The sequence below is a fragment of the Styela clava genome, chromosome 15, assembly GCF_964204865.1.
Source record: "Styela clava chromosome 15, kaStyClav1.hap1.2, whole genome shotgun sequence".
Classification (NCBI taxonomy): Eukaryota; Metazoa; Chordata; class Ascidiacea; order Stolidobranchia; family Styelidae; genus Styela; species Styela clava.
This window is the reverse complement of record NC_135264.1, coordinates 13,220,520-13,235,007: the sequence shown is the minus strand read 5'-3', so window position 1 is coordinate 13,235,007 and position 14,488 is coordinate 13,220,520. Positions and strand designations below refer to the sequence as shown.

Here is a 14,488-nt window from a genome sequence, read left to right as displayed (position 1 = left end):
CGACGAGGATGGGATTCGAACCCACGCGTGCAGAGCACAATGGATTAGCAGTCCATCGCCTTAACCACTCGGCCACCTCGTCGGCGGGCGGGCCAAGTGTCAAGTAACAAACTATTCATTCTTTTTTCACGAGCTGCTTGTCATTCAATTTGTTTCAGTGAATTGAGGTGCTGAATATGTCAGACATAGATTCATTCTTCTAAATAATATAATGTGAATATACCCACTCACAGACTGACAATCTTTACTTATATTATTTATAATAATCCTATTTTCCGATCAATTCTCTACTTACGCCTCACGCATTTACAATTGGAAATGAGAAACGTTACGCAAAATAGCTATGTTATTCCAATGGTAATAGTATCGAATAAGCATATGGTTGAAACGTTTCAATAACGTAAAGCAAAGCACAAGCGATTAATCATTGATATGCCTACAAAGAGAATTAGAGAATTTTTGGCTAGCATATTATTCATTTTTGTGTTTTTTTGAAGTGAATTGAAAATTAGAAACCGAATTTAAAAATGACACAATAATTGGAACTTTCCCAAAAGTTACGTTTTCATTTTTCCAATATATAAATTTCGTTTTTCAGCTATATCAATTATAATGTGAATTTCTGAGTATCCAAAGTATTCAACGAAGGAAATTGCTGTAAAAATATCATAAATGTGTTTAGAATAGTGTGTCGGCGTAACCTGATCACGATTAAAGAAAAGTAAAATGAATCCAAGGTGCTCTGACATTTCATTTTTCAACCATACCAATAATTATGTGCATTTCTGAGTATCTTTAGCGGAAAAAATTCCGAAATCGCTTTAAAATAATATCATAAATATGTTTAGAATAATGTCACGGCGTAACGTGATCACGATTAGGTAAACAAAATGCATATCCAAGGTGCTTTGAACTATAAACCTTTCATATATATTACACTCTTTGTTAAATAAAATTAATTTGTAGGCTTTAAAGGAAAGATAGGAAACTAGGTATTGCTGTATCATTCTGACCGGCACTTTCGTGCGTGACTACTGACCACGTCTACTAATTAATTATGATGTGACTTCTTTTGTTTAATTAACTGCTTGACATAATGTATAGTCGTAAAGGTGCCTTCAGGTTATAGCATAGTAGCGCAGCCGTCTCTTAATAAGATTAGCCATGTATCTAAAATAAAATGGAAATATTTTCATACTGTAGTCTACTACATTCTACATCAGTGTTTCCCACATAGGGGTCGCGACCCAAAGCTGGGTCACCTAAAAATTGTATTTACTTATCTCATTTGTATTAATAATTTGATTTTGCGGCTATAAAAGAACTACATGCCGTTTAGTATTTGAGTATATACTTGAGTCGCGAGATTTTACTGGAAATATTTTTTTTAAAATTTGTGTCGCTCGAAAAAAGGGCTGGTAACCGGACAAGGGGTCATGATTCGCCATTTGGATAAGACACATTATTGACATTTCCCTTATCTGGTATAACACGGAAATCTTACTAAAACTAAATGGTCGTGTGAGACATCAAGTAAAAGCTTTACAATTCAATCTGATCATAAAATATCCATATAGGCCTACCGGTATATATGCATATATACATATTTCAACGTGATATGTTTTTTCAGCGATACTTCATAAATAAAAAACAAAAAATTGAATGTTTGTTGAATATTTCCATCTTCTACTATACAAAGTACAATACCTCAGTGACTGATCCATGTTTTTTGGCCAATTAATCAACACTGATTATGAGAAAGGCGGTTGTCAGCTATGGGAAAGGAACAGTATTATTCGTTTAATCCTTGTCTTTAATCTCATGCGTTTGCTTGATTGCGTCATCTTTTTGGACACGTAGTGGACATAACGATCGTTTCAATATTATGTTGTTGTTGTTCTTGTTCTTGTTATCCTTGTTGTTGTTCTTGTTCTTTGACACGTTTTTAAAAAGTCGCTTTTCTCTTCGAATACTGGACCAATTGCTTTGAAATTTTCAGTGGTTGAAGATAAAATTTTTCTCCAGAAGGCTATTACTTTTTTTTTCGCTATGACGTCATCAAAATTATTGCCATTGGGTGGCGCTACGTGTCCATATATTTGAGCATAGCTCTCCTGTTAACTTTAATAATAATTAGTCGATGGTGCTTCTCAGAAATCCTAAATATACTAATAAATATTCAAATATTAATTTGTCCGAGAAATCGACGCTTCTGTTTTTTTTTCAATTAGCCTACCTGACATTTTTATACTATAAAGAATGCAGTCAATTGAGACACTTCACGATTTGCTATTAGCAGATTAGGCGCTTTAACACTGATAATTCCATTTATTATACTGGATTATTGATTTGTATCTTTAACCTACTTTAGTTAGGCTTTAGATATACATGAAACAAAAAACGAGACAGTGTGAATTAGACACCCCCTTTAATTCGATTCCGAGGTTCAGTATAATATTCAACTCATATATATGAAGGTATTTTGAATATTAGTAATATTCATATCAATGGAAAACGGCACTAGACACTTTATTTTCGGTATTTTGAATAAATGAATATATTTTTAATATTAGTAATATTCATATCATTGGAAAACGGCACTTGGCACTTTATTTTCGTCATTTTGGATAATTTTAAGGCAGTACAGCTAACGTTAGATGTTAAATGCACTTTTTAAAAAATATATTAATTATGTCATACAATAGATTTGCGATCTACTAAACTAGTGCAGTAGGTCGCAAATCAATACTTACAGAAATATTCATAAATGCCTTACCATACTGCATGCTTACCGTCCGGCGCTGAGCTTGTCAAAATCGGGTCTGTCCCTGCTATCCCGGGACGTATGGTAAGCCTAACTTTAGTAGAACTTTAAATTTTACGTTTGCTTCCAACATTTGACATTCAAGTAGCCGACGTAATGTGCCATTTAATTTTAATATAGATGTTACATGTCATTAAACGTCTCTGATTCCAAAACCTGCTGTAACTTTGGGAAGGAACCTGAAAGTTCAAGTCAGAAAAGGACCCTGAAACCAAAGACACTATTTTACTTGGTACATGATGACAATCTGGCGTACTGCCATTAATACTATGACATGAGTTGGTTCGGTTCATCCTATGAATCTTTTTATGGGATAAGCAGTTAAAAATACAACGGAGAACACTAATACTCGGGAGAGTTTGCACCAAACATAAAATTTCGTTCTTTGGCGACTTCATGCGGCCGTATGCAATGACCTTTCTTGTTATTTCACGCGCGCGAGTTGCGCAACCAGGGTGATAAATTGTGTAGCAGTGAGGTCAGAAGATCCTGAGATGGTAAAAGAACCGGTAAATGCTCGAAATACTTTGACCAATTAGCCGATGGGTTGGATGGTATAGGCTGCAGTGGTACCACAATCTTCTCCCGGAGTTAATTATCAGGTTGGTATTTTTTAGTCAAGTTTACTTTAGTGTAATTAGACCAGTCTGCCAGTAAACCCCTTCCCCCAACTTTTCTCAGTTCTGTTTTATAGTAGTCTACTGTTAGAAGGGTCGGAGTCTTGCCAAAGATCTTTTATGTTTTTAGTCATAGTCTAAATGCTGTTTGCTGGTTTATAAAAACGTTAAGAGTGTGTGTAAATATATTTCGAACAAATTTTTCCTGGAGTAGCAAAATTTCACAGTCATTGCTGCATTGGCTGATTGGGATACTGGTACCTTGATCTTATTTGTTCAAGTAAATATTGGTACAATTTTAAATATTCTCATAACTGCATTATTTCTGTAGGCTATATTCTTTTTCAATATATCTAAATCCACCATCTGCTGCACAATTTACATACTGCTGTACTGACATAGGACATGAAAGAAATGTATAACTAAATGGTTCTTATGTTCAGTATGTTTTACAAAAAATGCTTTGCCGCTTTGACTCATTTTGCATTTTTCAATTTCAAAAACATGGATACCGGTACCCAATACATTCCAGTAATTATACCCGAGTTATAGATAAGTTTCAACTACTACAGTACTTGAAGTCATTATCAAGTCCATGCTTCCGAAAACAAACAATACAGTAAAATCGAATCCCATACCCGACTTGGAATGGTAACCGGACGAGAGGCCGTGGTTCGCCATATGGATAAGCCGTCTTATCGACTTTCCTCTCCCCCCGGGATAAATATGTAAAATCCTATCCTATCTTCTGTTAGTGGCATGCACACAACGAAACAATTGTTGCTTCTGAATAATAAACATCAGAACATGAAATAATATCAGACTAATTCATATCACTAGAAATTTACAGCGAACTTATAACAATGCCGTCTCCGCCACAAGAAAGTAATTTTGGTCCGGTAGTTCAAACTGATCCCATCGTAAAATACAATTGCTGGTGTCAATAACATTTTATTTAAACAGTTATCTAGAAATCTTGGCAGGACCTAGGTAATAGCCTTTTTCGTTTTCCATATTGTCTGTTCTTGGCTCAATTTTTAGTATGGAGTTGACCATCCAAAGCAATCCCATAATCTGAATCGAGGAGACATGCCAAGCATTGTTTTTATCCATCGCTTACTAATTACAGAAGCCTAGATTACCATGGTATTAAACATGATTACCATGGTATTATCCTCTTCATTGTGAAGTAACTCCAAGAACTGGTTATTATTCCTTTCTACATGTTACTGACAAAGTAATAGCTGACTCATATTGAAAAGAAGATTCATTTTTTTAAACGTCAATAATTCATATCCACCAAACGTATACCCTACTTTATTACTATAAGGCAAAGTAAAAAACATGAGTAAGTAAAAAAAGCTGTTCGATAACAGAACTCACTTTATTACCATTAGCACTCTGCCATTTTTTAGGCTGAGAAAGTAATTCTGTACAACCATTGAAGTTACCGGTATTAAGTATGGATGAAGAAGTACGTACAAGAGAGGAGACTAGGGTCATCCGTGAAGTATATTCTGATGAAAATTCGACAGATAATTTCGAACTTGAACTCGAAGGAGCTTTAGAAGCAGGAGTAAAATACATTGTCATTGAACCGACAAAATTAGGTGAAGAAACAAATCGATGGATAAGAGTCGGGAACTGTCTTCATAAAACGTCTGTACTATCTGGACTAGCAGCTTTATTATTGCCACAGTTATTACCAGATTCAATACCTGTTGGACTATATCTCAGCGTTCCCTCAGCTATGATGTGTACGGGGTGTGCAACTTTATATGGTATATCGTGGCAATTTGATCCATGCTGCAAGTATCAGGTAACAACAGATAGTAGAGAACTGTCCAGGTTAAATGTTCGGAACTTAACGAATCCTTCACCAGTCGTGCTTGTAAGAAAAGATGATAAATATCGAAAATGGCTTCATAATGGTATGGCAATTTTATGCGCTCTATACATCGCAAAAACTTTTGAACATGTTTTACACAGTTGACCACTGTCTTTAGTCAATTTTCTCCATCCCCATTCAGAAATGACCCCTGTTATTTATGAATCATCTTGAAAAAATATTGGTCCATGATACATTGCTCATTTCTATATGGGAGATTATATTCCAATTGTTGTTTTTTATTTCTAGTTTGTTTTTAATTTTATGGTGCTTAACAAAAATGTGCTGCTCTTAGCAAATATCAGTATATCCTTCTGAAGGACTAATTCAGAAAGTTGCAGTCGTTTCTCTTTCATGTTATTTATTAAATAAAGTTTTGAATGTGCTGAAACTAGTGACTATTAAAGTATCCATCTACAGCAGACACAATAATTGGTCATCACTGGTTCAGGCGGCATATACCCTCACTTGTGTTAAACATCCATATTTTTGCTTTATTCCCGAATAATATAGTTAGTTACTATTAAAAACGCGAGGCCAGTGTATTTTAATAATAACGACCATATTAGAGTATTGAGCTGACTGTATAACATATTTTAGTTTTTCGTGAATCGATTTAGTCACAATTATAAACATCTTTCTGAATGTAGTCCTAAAACAGAAAAAATGAAACCAACAAAATAAGAGCAGACATAGAATTAACTTGTTTTTTTAAATCGTTATTTCGGGCAAGGCTGGAATGAGGAATGAGACGAGATTTTCAACTCATTCTCACAATTACCAAGCATAGTGCCACTACCTGTTCATCATATTTCTTATACTTTGTATGGGAAAAAAATATGGATCTTTATTCGATTTGAGTCGGCTGTTGGCAACCATACCAATAGTTTAGTAAATAAATTCGTCAACGTAACAGTCGGCTTTCGTCGTTTTATTAGAGCGAAGTTTCACTGTCTTCTTCATCACTAAGAAGCAAATTTTGATTTTCTGTTGTTACTATTTCTTGCTGGTCTTTCTCAATTTCATCTGTGGCTTGATTATCTTCAGTTGTGTTTGGCAATGCTTTCTCTACTCCTCTGTAACTGTTGCATGCCCAACACATTTCCTATAGAGTAAGAAATTTAGATTTGGCAAAATTTGTCGGTCGATTAACGTATAATTGTAACCTGACTTACATCGACTTCTATCCAACAAATATTACAATACAGCATCCTGCACTTGACGTTACTGCATCTCCACAAAGTATGTTTCGGCGTTTCAGGTGTCTCACATATCAAACAACGAAGTTTTCCATATCCCAACATGGATAATATTTTGCCAATTTTCGGGTATCGAATCCGAATTGCCTCCAGAAAACTGTATTTTTGCTAAAATAAATGTGGATTTCTGTTAATAAACCGCTTCAGAACGGGGATTGATAAGCTATTTACAGAATTCCTTACAATCAGGCGCACTTTAAAAACACCTCAAAAATCGATCAGGCGCCTTATAAGATGGTGCGGATCGGGTAGTGCTTTACTTGGCCCTCCGGAAGTATTCGTACCAAGATGACGTACAACCTGAACCCCCCCTCCCCTAACCTGGTTCAGGTTGTGCGCCATCCTGGTACGAATACTTCGGGAGCACCCTTTATAGATCTTTCCCCGAGCATCGACTTCCTTGTTTACTTCGTGACATTGGCCCATCAGCATGATGCAAAAAGTGACGTAACAATATTCCCTTTTCGCATCCGCTTAGACACTTTCTCACTCAGACAGATTTTCAAGCGTGGTCGTAAACATTACCTCGTTTTCGCGTTTTTGAACAATATTCGTTAGTTTTCTGTTGTGTCCGAAACTTAAAATATAAATCGGATTATTCAATTATCACTCTGTCCTCCTAGGAGTTTTGATTTAATTGTAGTAATAAAAAATTAGTGTAGAAATAGCTGTGATAGATTAGGATAAAATTCTTTACCGGACCTTTTAAAAACAGATTGTTGTATGTATGCGATGAATCAAAATATATAAAGAGTTTTTCGGGGGTCAAAGGTCGGGGAAAGGTCCATTGCCCATGTTAGTACGGATGCCTTATGGTCCGTCCGTAAAATACTGTACTTTTCACACATACAAGCCTGGGCTACTTATCAATTGGATTGTATCTCTCCGATTTGAAAATGTTTACTGTTTAACACTTACATTCAATCTTTTCGTCAAGGCAAGCTTGAGGACAGCCTTTCGTACTGAGAATATATGTTGCTTCCTTTGTCGTAATAGGTTGTTATATAAATGAATTATTCTACGTTTTTCTCGTCTTGGGTAAAATATTCCACAAATAACGCGTCGAATACGAAGCAAATATCCTTCTACTAGTATAAGACAGATTAAAAAACTGTAGCCGGTGATGGACCAAGTCACGATTTCCCGTTCTAATTTATGTGGATGAGGCATACATTCTGAAATAGAGAAATACTTGTGAATGATGAAAAAACGGTACTCCTGTAGTACGCGAACCAAGATGGCGGATAACGGAACGTAGTATGCGTACCAGGTTAGGCCATAATTTTATTCCAATTTTCCTTATTTTAGTTATATTATGAGTTCGGGTACTAGCTCCCGTAGTATTTGTACCAAAAAATATGGCCTAACCTGGCACACATACTACGTTACGGTGTCCGCCATTTTGGTTCACATACTACGGGAGTACCGAAAAATCAGAAAAATGGTCACAGTTCAGTTTCCTAATAAGATAGCGGCCAAAAGCAACTATTCTAGTGAATGCATTACTCTGCTTAATTGTTGGACACAGAGTGGTCCTATGAATCGTTTTGTTATTGTGATAATGTTGTTAGAATTCTTGTTCTAATGGGGAAAATTATCTTTATCCACTGAAAAAAATTACTTTGGAATTTTCAGTGGTTAAGATTGAGGTTGTCGCTGGTAATTTATTACTTTTATTCATTTTATATACGCCAACGTTTCCCAAACAGTGAGGATTTAAACTTTTGTACTAGATATGTATGACTAGTATTCATTATTAATAATGCAATAATTATTTATACACATAATATAAACTGTACGGGAGTGCGACTTGTGAATTGTAGTTTTGTGTGAAGAGAGTGAGGAAAAAAAGGTCCAAAATAGGAAAGGAAAGAATATAACAAGAAAGGTTAGGAACCACTGATATACGCATTGAACTAGATAAAAAAACTGAGCTTCGAGCAACGAATTTTTGATCATTTGGGGATTGAGTTACCTTCATTAGAACCAGTTAATTCCATGCTATGATCATTATCCAAGAATCCAGAAAACACAACTCGTAACAAATCAGACACAGTTCCGTTTCCGACAATATTCGCCTCTAGTCTGTGTCGTCCAGTTACATGGTAATCAGATTTACCGTGTCTTGCAATAAGGTCCATGATAAAAAATACTATTTCGTCGAAAACGAATAGAATAGTAGTAAATAATCCTTGTATAATGAGAGTGATGATCTTGAATAGCTAAAAATATGATTAGGATATGGAAATTTAGAGAGTACGCATCACTTTTATGTACATTACATCGGTATATGGAGGCTGACAGTTGGCGAATCGTGTTAAGAGTTGGAACAAGCTTTTTTCTCTGTTTGCCCCCGCGGGTTCGAATCTCGCGTGGCTAATTGAGTGCGGGAGGATTGCTGGACCCTTCGCCCTTCACGTCCATGTATCTGTTTAAATTTTCATCTACCCTGGTAGCCATACGAAAAGCCATGTTTCACCATGTGATTGGACCGTCTTGTCGGCTTTTTCTTTCCCCTAAGATACTTACTATAGATTTCTTTTCTGCCGCAGTGAATTTGAAATCTGTCGGTCTCAAAACATATTTGCTTTCTATTTTTGTTAACGGCAAAAGATGACGTTTTCTCTAGAAGATTCGAAAATAAAAAAAATTTAAGTTGATGACGAACGCAAATCAAATTGTGGACACATAAAGAATACCCACCGCTTTTTTCCGTTGTTTGTCTTTATATGCGAAATAGGAAGATATATAAAAGTTGTCGAAGTTGTAGTCAGTAAGATAATTAGTATTGTATCCAGCAGCACTGTAATGTTATATTGATTAAAAGGTGCTCCCGGAGTATGTGCACCAAGATGGCGCACAACCTGAATATAGTATGTGTACCAGGTTAGGGTTCAGGTTGTGCGCCATCTTGGTGCACATACTTCCGGAGTGCTAATTAAAATTTATGTAAATAAATAAACTTAAATATACAGGGTCGTCGCTGAAAAAAACAGAAAATTTGTGAAACAGCTGTTTGTTTTTACAAATAATAACTTTTACAATGGTTTTAAAGGCATATGTTATATTACACTCATAGATGCTCAAAATGTCATCCGAGCACTCAGGAGCAGTGTCTTAAGTTAGAAGTCCAAGCTTATGTAGCGTTTTGAAGGTTAATTTGTGGGATATCCTTCCAATTCCACCTATACCTATACGCATTTCATCGGACCTTTAAATTTTCTGCTTCATAGCGACCACCGTGTATAATGGATGACTTTGCCCGAAAAGTCTATTGACCATTCATCTAAAATTCCATGTTTTCCAACCAGAAATTTTGTCGTTTCTGTGGAGAAATTTTTCCATCATTCTAAATGTTTATCATATCAGATATTATAATGAATGTTCTTGAACATTCAAAACTCGCTCCAGTGAAAAAACTGGCTGTAAGCTCTCACTCGCTAACAGTCAGCGTAACTCCTAGAGTAGACAAAAGCCTTTTTATGACCAAGGCTTTTTCTTGGGCTCTAGTAATGTGAACTTCACCATCTATCAGCTATTTTCCTGATTTTATTGACTTCATCGCTTCATTGGCACGCAATAAACCTCAATAAATCTTTATAGTTTCAGAAACTCGTGGCATTCGAGTGATCGGTAATAAATTTACTAAATGATAAATTATCTTAAACAAAAAAAAATTGTTTTTCGTTTAAATTCAGGAACGGCAAATGTATATAGTCTCTTACTTACGCTTTTAATACAAGAATAATGGTTATTGCCACGACTTTTTTTGCAATAGAAACACACATATTCATGACCATCATACGCCACTTATAATCAGCTTTCACTCCTTGAGTAATCTCTTGAATCGTCATCACAGCCGCTCTTTCATCAAGGGAGGGTTTCTAAACAAAGTAATTGGAGAGAGAGAGAGAGAGTGAGAGTTTATTTCATTTTGGTTTAAAAAAAAGCAACTTATGCATAAATGTATGAATATCATATAAACAGATGTTTTCGGACTTTGGTACATTACTGGTAGACAACGATATGACCTTTAGGGGGCATTGGAGTCAGTTGAAGAAAATACATTTGCTTGCAACTTCAACTCGCATTGACATTCTTCGGAACAAACAAGAGAGCAATGTTCAAATACATGATCAATGTGGAACCGTTTTGGTAGACCTCATAGCACCGAGTTTGCTGAAAAAAATCTCCCGACACGAAGACGGCCGAGAAATACGAAATAAAAAGTGTTCGTTTCAAATGAAAAAGCGAAAAAATGGCCTTCTAGCGACGTCTCCCGGCCTCGAGTTCATGCTCTATTAAAACATACCTTCTAAAATGTCAATAATGAACTTAAAAGAGGCCTAGTATACTATGATCATTTATACACCTAATGTATTTTTCATACAATTATAATAATCTCAACACCAAATTGAAAAAAAACACGAAAATAAGATAATTATTTCAATATTATTATATCAAATCAAACCTTCCATAACAATTTCATGTCAAACTGTTTATGAACGTTTTCAACTTGGTATGAAATGAAGCTGTAATTATCGTTAACCCCTTCATTGTTAAGATCAGGTTGAGCCTTACATTTTTTATCTTTCTTATCTAAAAATAAAACAACTTGAGAAAACCAAAATTTTCAATTTATTATCCGACGCCATTTCGCCCGGATCAAGGCCGTGTACAATCAGCTACTGATGCTTACGGGGTCTTCTTTTTTGAAAAGATCAGAATCTTCCGATCGGCGTTGACTGCCTAGTTTATTTCAGCCTGTATAGTGACAATTAATTTATTCGATTTACTAATTTTTGGAAATACAACTGAAAACTAACTATTGTAACATAAAACCACGTCATGTCACCACTTAATTAATGCGGCCGCATTAATTGCAAGTGTTGCGTCGTTATTGACTCATTGCTTATTGTTACGGAAATAAACAAGAAAACCGATGCTCGGGGAAACTTCCACTAGGTACCGGTAACTTTAAAAATTAGTCCAATTACAAACAATTCTTTTTGACTACCTCTTATCTTCTTATTGCATTTTGCCTCTCCGACCCAATAGACGATTTGACAAATGACATGCGAATAAATGGGAACTAAGATGATACCCATGCATGTTGCCCACGCTGTATCTGCTAATTCGCAGCATCCGTTGTATGCTTTATCAAAAATTTCTGGAAGAGATAGAAAGGAATATGAGCACTAAGAACTTATTGTACTGAAAATAAAGTAAATGTGCTCATAAGTATGTTCCCAAAATGTCACTTTAGGGGGGGGGGGATAATCCGTTTTTTGGATATCTAAATACAACTTTATTTGTGTTAAAAATTAATGTGTGTTGCCACAGCTCAAAATTAGGTGAGGTGTCGGAATTTTTGAGGGATGTTCACCCCAAATATGTCAGTGATCCCAATTTTTGTTAGGCCGACCAAGACATCTTGGGTGCCACTGTGAGCGATCTCAGCGGCCTAACGATGACAGGGTTGGGAACTTAATCAGAATGACTGTACATTCTGATTTTTATCAGAATGTCTTTATGCAATTCGGATCACGTACCAGATTAGTTTTATGACTTTCACGCGCATACCAAAGTGGCACCACATCTTGTTTTATTGATTATTAATTAAACACATGAAACAGGTAATTATATTTAAATATAACAGTGAGTCACCATTCGTAGTTGAAATCCGCCTAACTTATGATTAAGCGCCAAAGTAAAATTATAATTTCCATACCATTGCAAACCCGAAGACCCTCTTTTTTCATATTTTCCGCTAATTCAACTCCTTTGTCAGCGATCGCCTCCGTTTCGTTGGTGAATTCTTCTTCTGGTGCATTTGGGAGATACTCTTCCTCGTCTATATACACATCTGCTCTTTTAACATTACGTTTCAACAATGAATGAAGTCGGTTATTTCGTCTCGAATTAATTTTTCGATAGCGTTCTAGCCTATTTGTTCTCATATTTTTAGCATTTCTTTTATTCCTCTTTGATTTAGGTTTTTTTGCTAGAGTTCTTCCTTGCCTCGCTACTTTTGCTTTTCTTTTTATTCGTTTTCTCGTTTCTTCTTCTGCGCTTTCCTTTTTTTTCTCTGCAGCTTCCTTCTCTTCTATCATCATTTCTTTTGCTTTGGCTTTCCCGAAAGCGCTAATGAGTAATTCTGATTGTAACATTTCTAAATTGTCTTCAAGTTCATATTGTGAATCATCCAGAGAATCTGATTCATCCTTGTTTGGAGACGAAAATTTTTTGTGAATAAATTGATCAATTTGACGATAACGCCTTAATGTGTGAGGTTTACTGATTACGCGCCACTGCAAAGCGATACAAATTTTACTTATCAATAATTCTTATCATTACCCTAATCAACAACTCTCGCCCAGCTTAGACGAAATTTCTGTAATATACACAATCTAAAATATCGTTAAAAATGAAGGGACAAATTAACTGCCTTTTAGTTTTATTTCTGTGTGGATGATAACGTTTCAATTTTCCAATGAGCACAGCGCGTATCGCGAAATTTATATTTTAAACAAGTTTTTTATATGTAAATAAAAGCAAATTAACGAAAAGTATTGAGAGAAGCAAAATTCAAATATACCACAATCAAACCCAATCCGTGAACAATTGGTGCTTTCATGAGATCTACCATCAATTCACTTTGGTTTTCCTGCAGTTCCGTCACGCAAGATATGCACCGAATTGCTTCAGTTGCATGATACATGATATTTGTTATGGGACCTGTTTTGAGTATAATATAAAATAATTTATATGAGAAAATCAATTAACTATTTTCCCCCAAATAACGGGAAGAAAGGATGGTGTGCTAGTTTCCATGGACGTCAATCAACACTACTAACTATTGTGCGTTCATATTAATTCTATTTTTAAACAATGAGTGCCAAAGGCGGGGTTTGTGATGTCATACCGAGCCTTAATCTCGGCATAAAATTGAACCTAGAATGCCTTTTATAAAAAATGTCGTCTGCGATCCAATATCATTTATTCTAAAAATCTAAAACCATAATCAGTATTTACCGAACTTACCTGCCAAAATCCAGGCTAATAATATTGCTTGGATGAAGTTTCTTCCAGTTTTAGCAGACATCGTTGGCACACATAATGCTGCGATGCAACAACATTGTGGAGACACAAAACAGCCGATCGTTGATGCCAGCAAAACTCCCCATTTTACCATATCTGCATATTCTTGTTCTTCCGGTCGGAAAGCACGCGAAAAAGACATCGCATAATATGCTGAAGAATAAATATTTCATTGATATCTTGCCCAAATGCCGTAGCCTACCGACAGGGTAAGGAAAATACTCTGGAAAAATTTGAGTTTTATTCACCAAAGCAGCGGAACTTATCTTTCCGAAATAGAAACACGATTTGGAAGGCGTATTAGTAAATTATTTAGTTTGATATCCACTTCAACTAGAATTAAAATCGGCGTACTCATTTGACTAAGTTAACGTTAGCAATGAGTTATCCAGTAGCGACATTTAGACATTAAATAGACTAAGGTGCATTTCTTACCATATCCAACTAAGAAGCCTATTACCGATGAAATGAGTCGTTTTATAAGAAAACATTCTAACGTTTTACTCTCTACGATTCTTCTAACCAAAGGCTTATTTTCGGGCATTCTCTATTTTCTCCATGCACTTTAACGAAATGCCCACAAAGGATGGAAACATAACGGCACGTTTTGCTCTCCACAATCCTTGTACGACGAGCTGTATACCCAGCATCCTACGCGGAAATATCAGCCATATTGCAGATTATAATATGAGAGCAAGGATCAAAGAACTGAATAAAATAAATTACTCCGAAAAATATGATGGCGGAGAGCATGATCATTCGCCATTGTATTAATGGAATGAATTAAATTATAAGATTT

General features: G+C 35.6%; 2 protein-coding genes and 1 non-coding gene across 3 annotated transcripts; 1 reads left to right on the top strand and 2 right to left on the bottom strand.

The window, feature by feature from the left end:
• Trnas-gcu (transfer RNA serine (anticodon GCU)) lies at positions 1–82 on the bottom strand. Its single transcript has one exon. It is a non-coding gene; the product is annotated as a tRNA-Ser (tRNA).
• A 3,168-nt stretch (positions 83–3,250) lies between these two features.
• On the top strand, positions 3,251–5,720 carry LOC120334344 (transmembrane protein 11-B, mitochondrial-like). The gene is made up of 2 exons (XM_039401833.2): positions 3,251–3,426; positions 4,857–5,720. Exon 2 carries the CDS (start codon positions 4,904–4,906, stop codon positions 5,432–5,434), a length of 531 nt encoding a protein of 176 aa, XP_039257767.2. The 5' UTR covers positions 3,251–3,426; positions 4,857–4,903; the 3' UTR covers positions 5,435–5,720.
• Positions 5,721–5,820: 100 nt separating this feature from the next.
• Positions 5,821–14,316, bottom strand: LOC120334343 (protein sneaky-like). Its single transcript, XM_039401831.2, has 13 exons — positions 14,125–14,316; positions 13,633–13,842; positions 13,187–13,326; positions 12,320–12,812; positions 11,606–11,758; positions 11,060–11,187; positions 10,318–10,472; positions 9,292–9,391; positions 9,118–9,213; positions 8,564–8,810; positions 7,507–7,763; positions 6,505–6,696; positions 5,821–6,434 (listed from the first exon to the last, which is right to left on the bottom strand). The coding sequence occupies exons 1-13, from the start codon at positions 14,231–14,233 to the stop codon at positions 6,264–6,266; spliced, it is 2,451 nt and encodes an 816-aa protein (XP_039257765.2). The 5' UTR covers positions 14,234–14,316; the 3' UTR covers positions 5,821–6,263.
• Positions 14,317–14,488: the final 172 nt, after the last annotated feature.

Coding starts and splice junctions, on each gene's coding strand:
- LOC120334344 (XM_039401833.2), top strand. CDS start 4,904: ATGGATGAAGAAGTACGTACAAGAGAGGAGACTAGGGTCATCCGTGAA.
- LOC120334343 (XM_039401831.2), bottom strand. CDS start 14,233: ATGCCCGAAAATAAGCCTTTGGTTAGAAGAATCGTAGAGAGTAAAACG. Junction 11,759..12,319: donor GGGTCTTCGGGTTTGCAATG/GTATGGAAATTA, acceptor TATCTCTTCCAG/AAATTTTTGATAAAGCATAC. Junction 9,392..10,317: donor ATTATTCTTGTATTAAAAGC/GTAAGTAAGAGA, acceptor ATAACATTACAG/TGCTGCTGGATACAATACTA.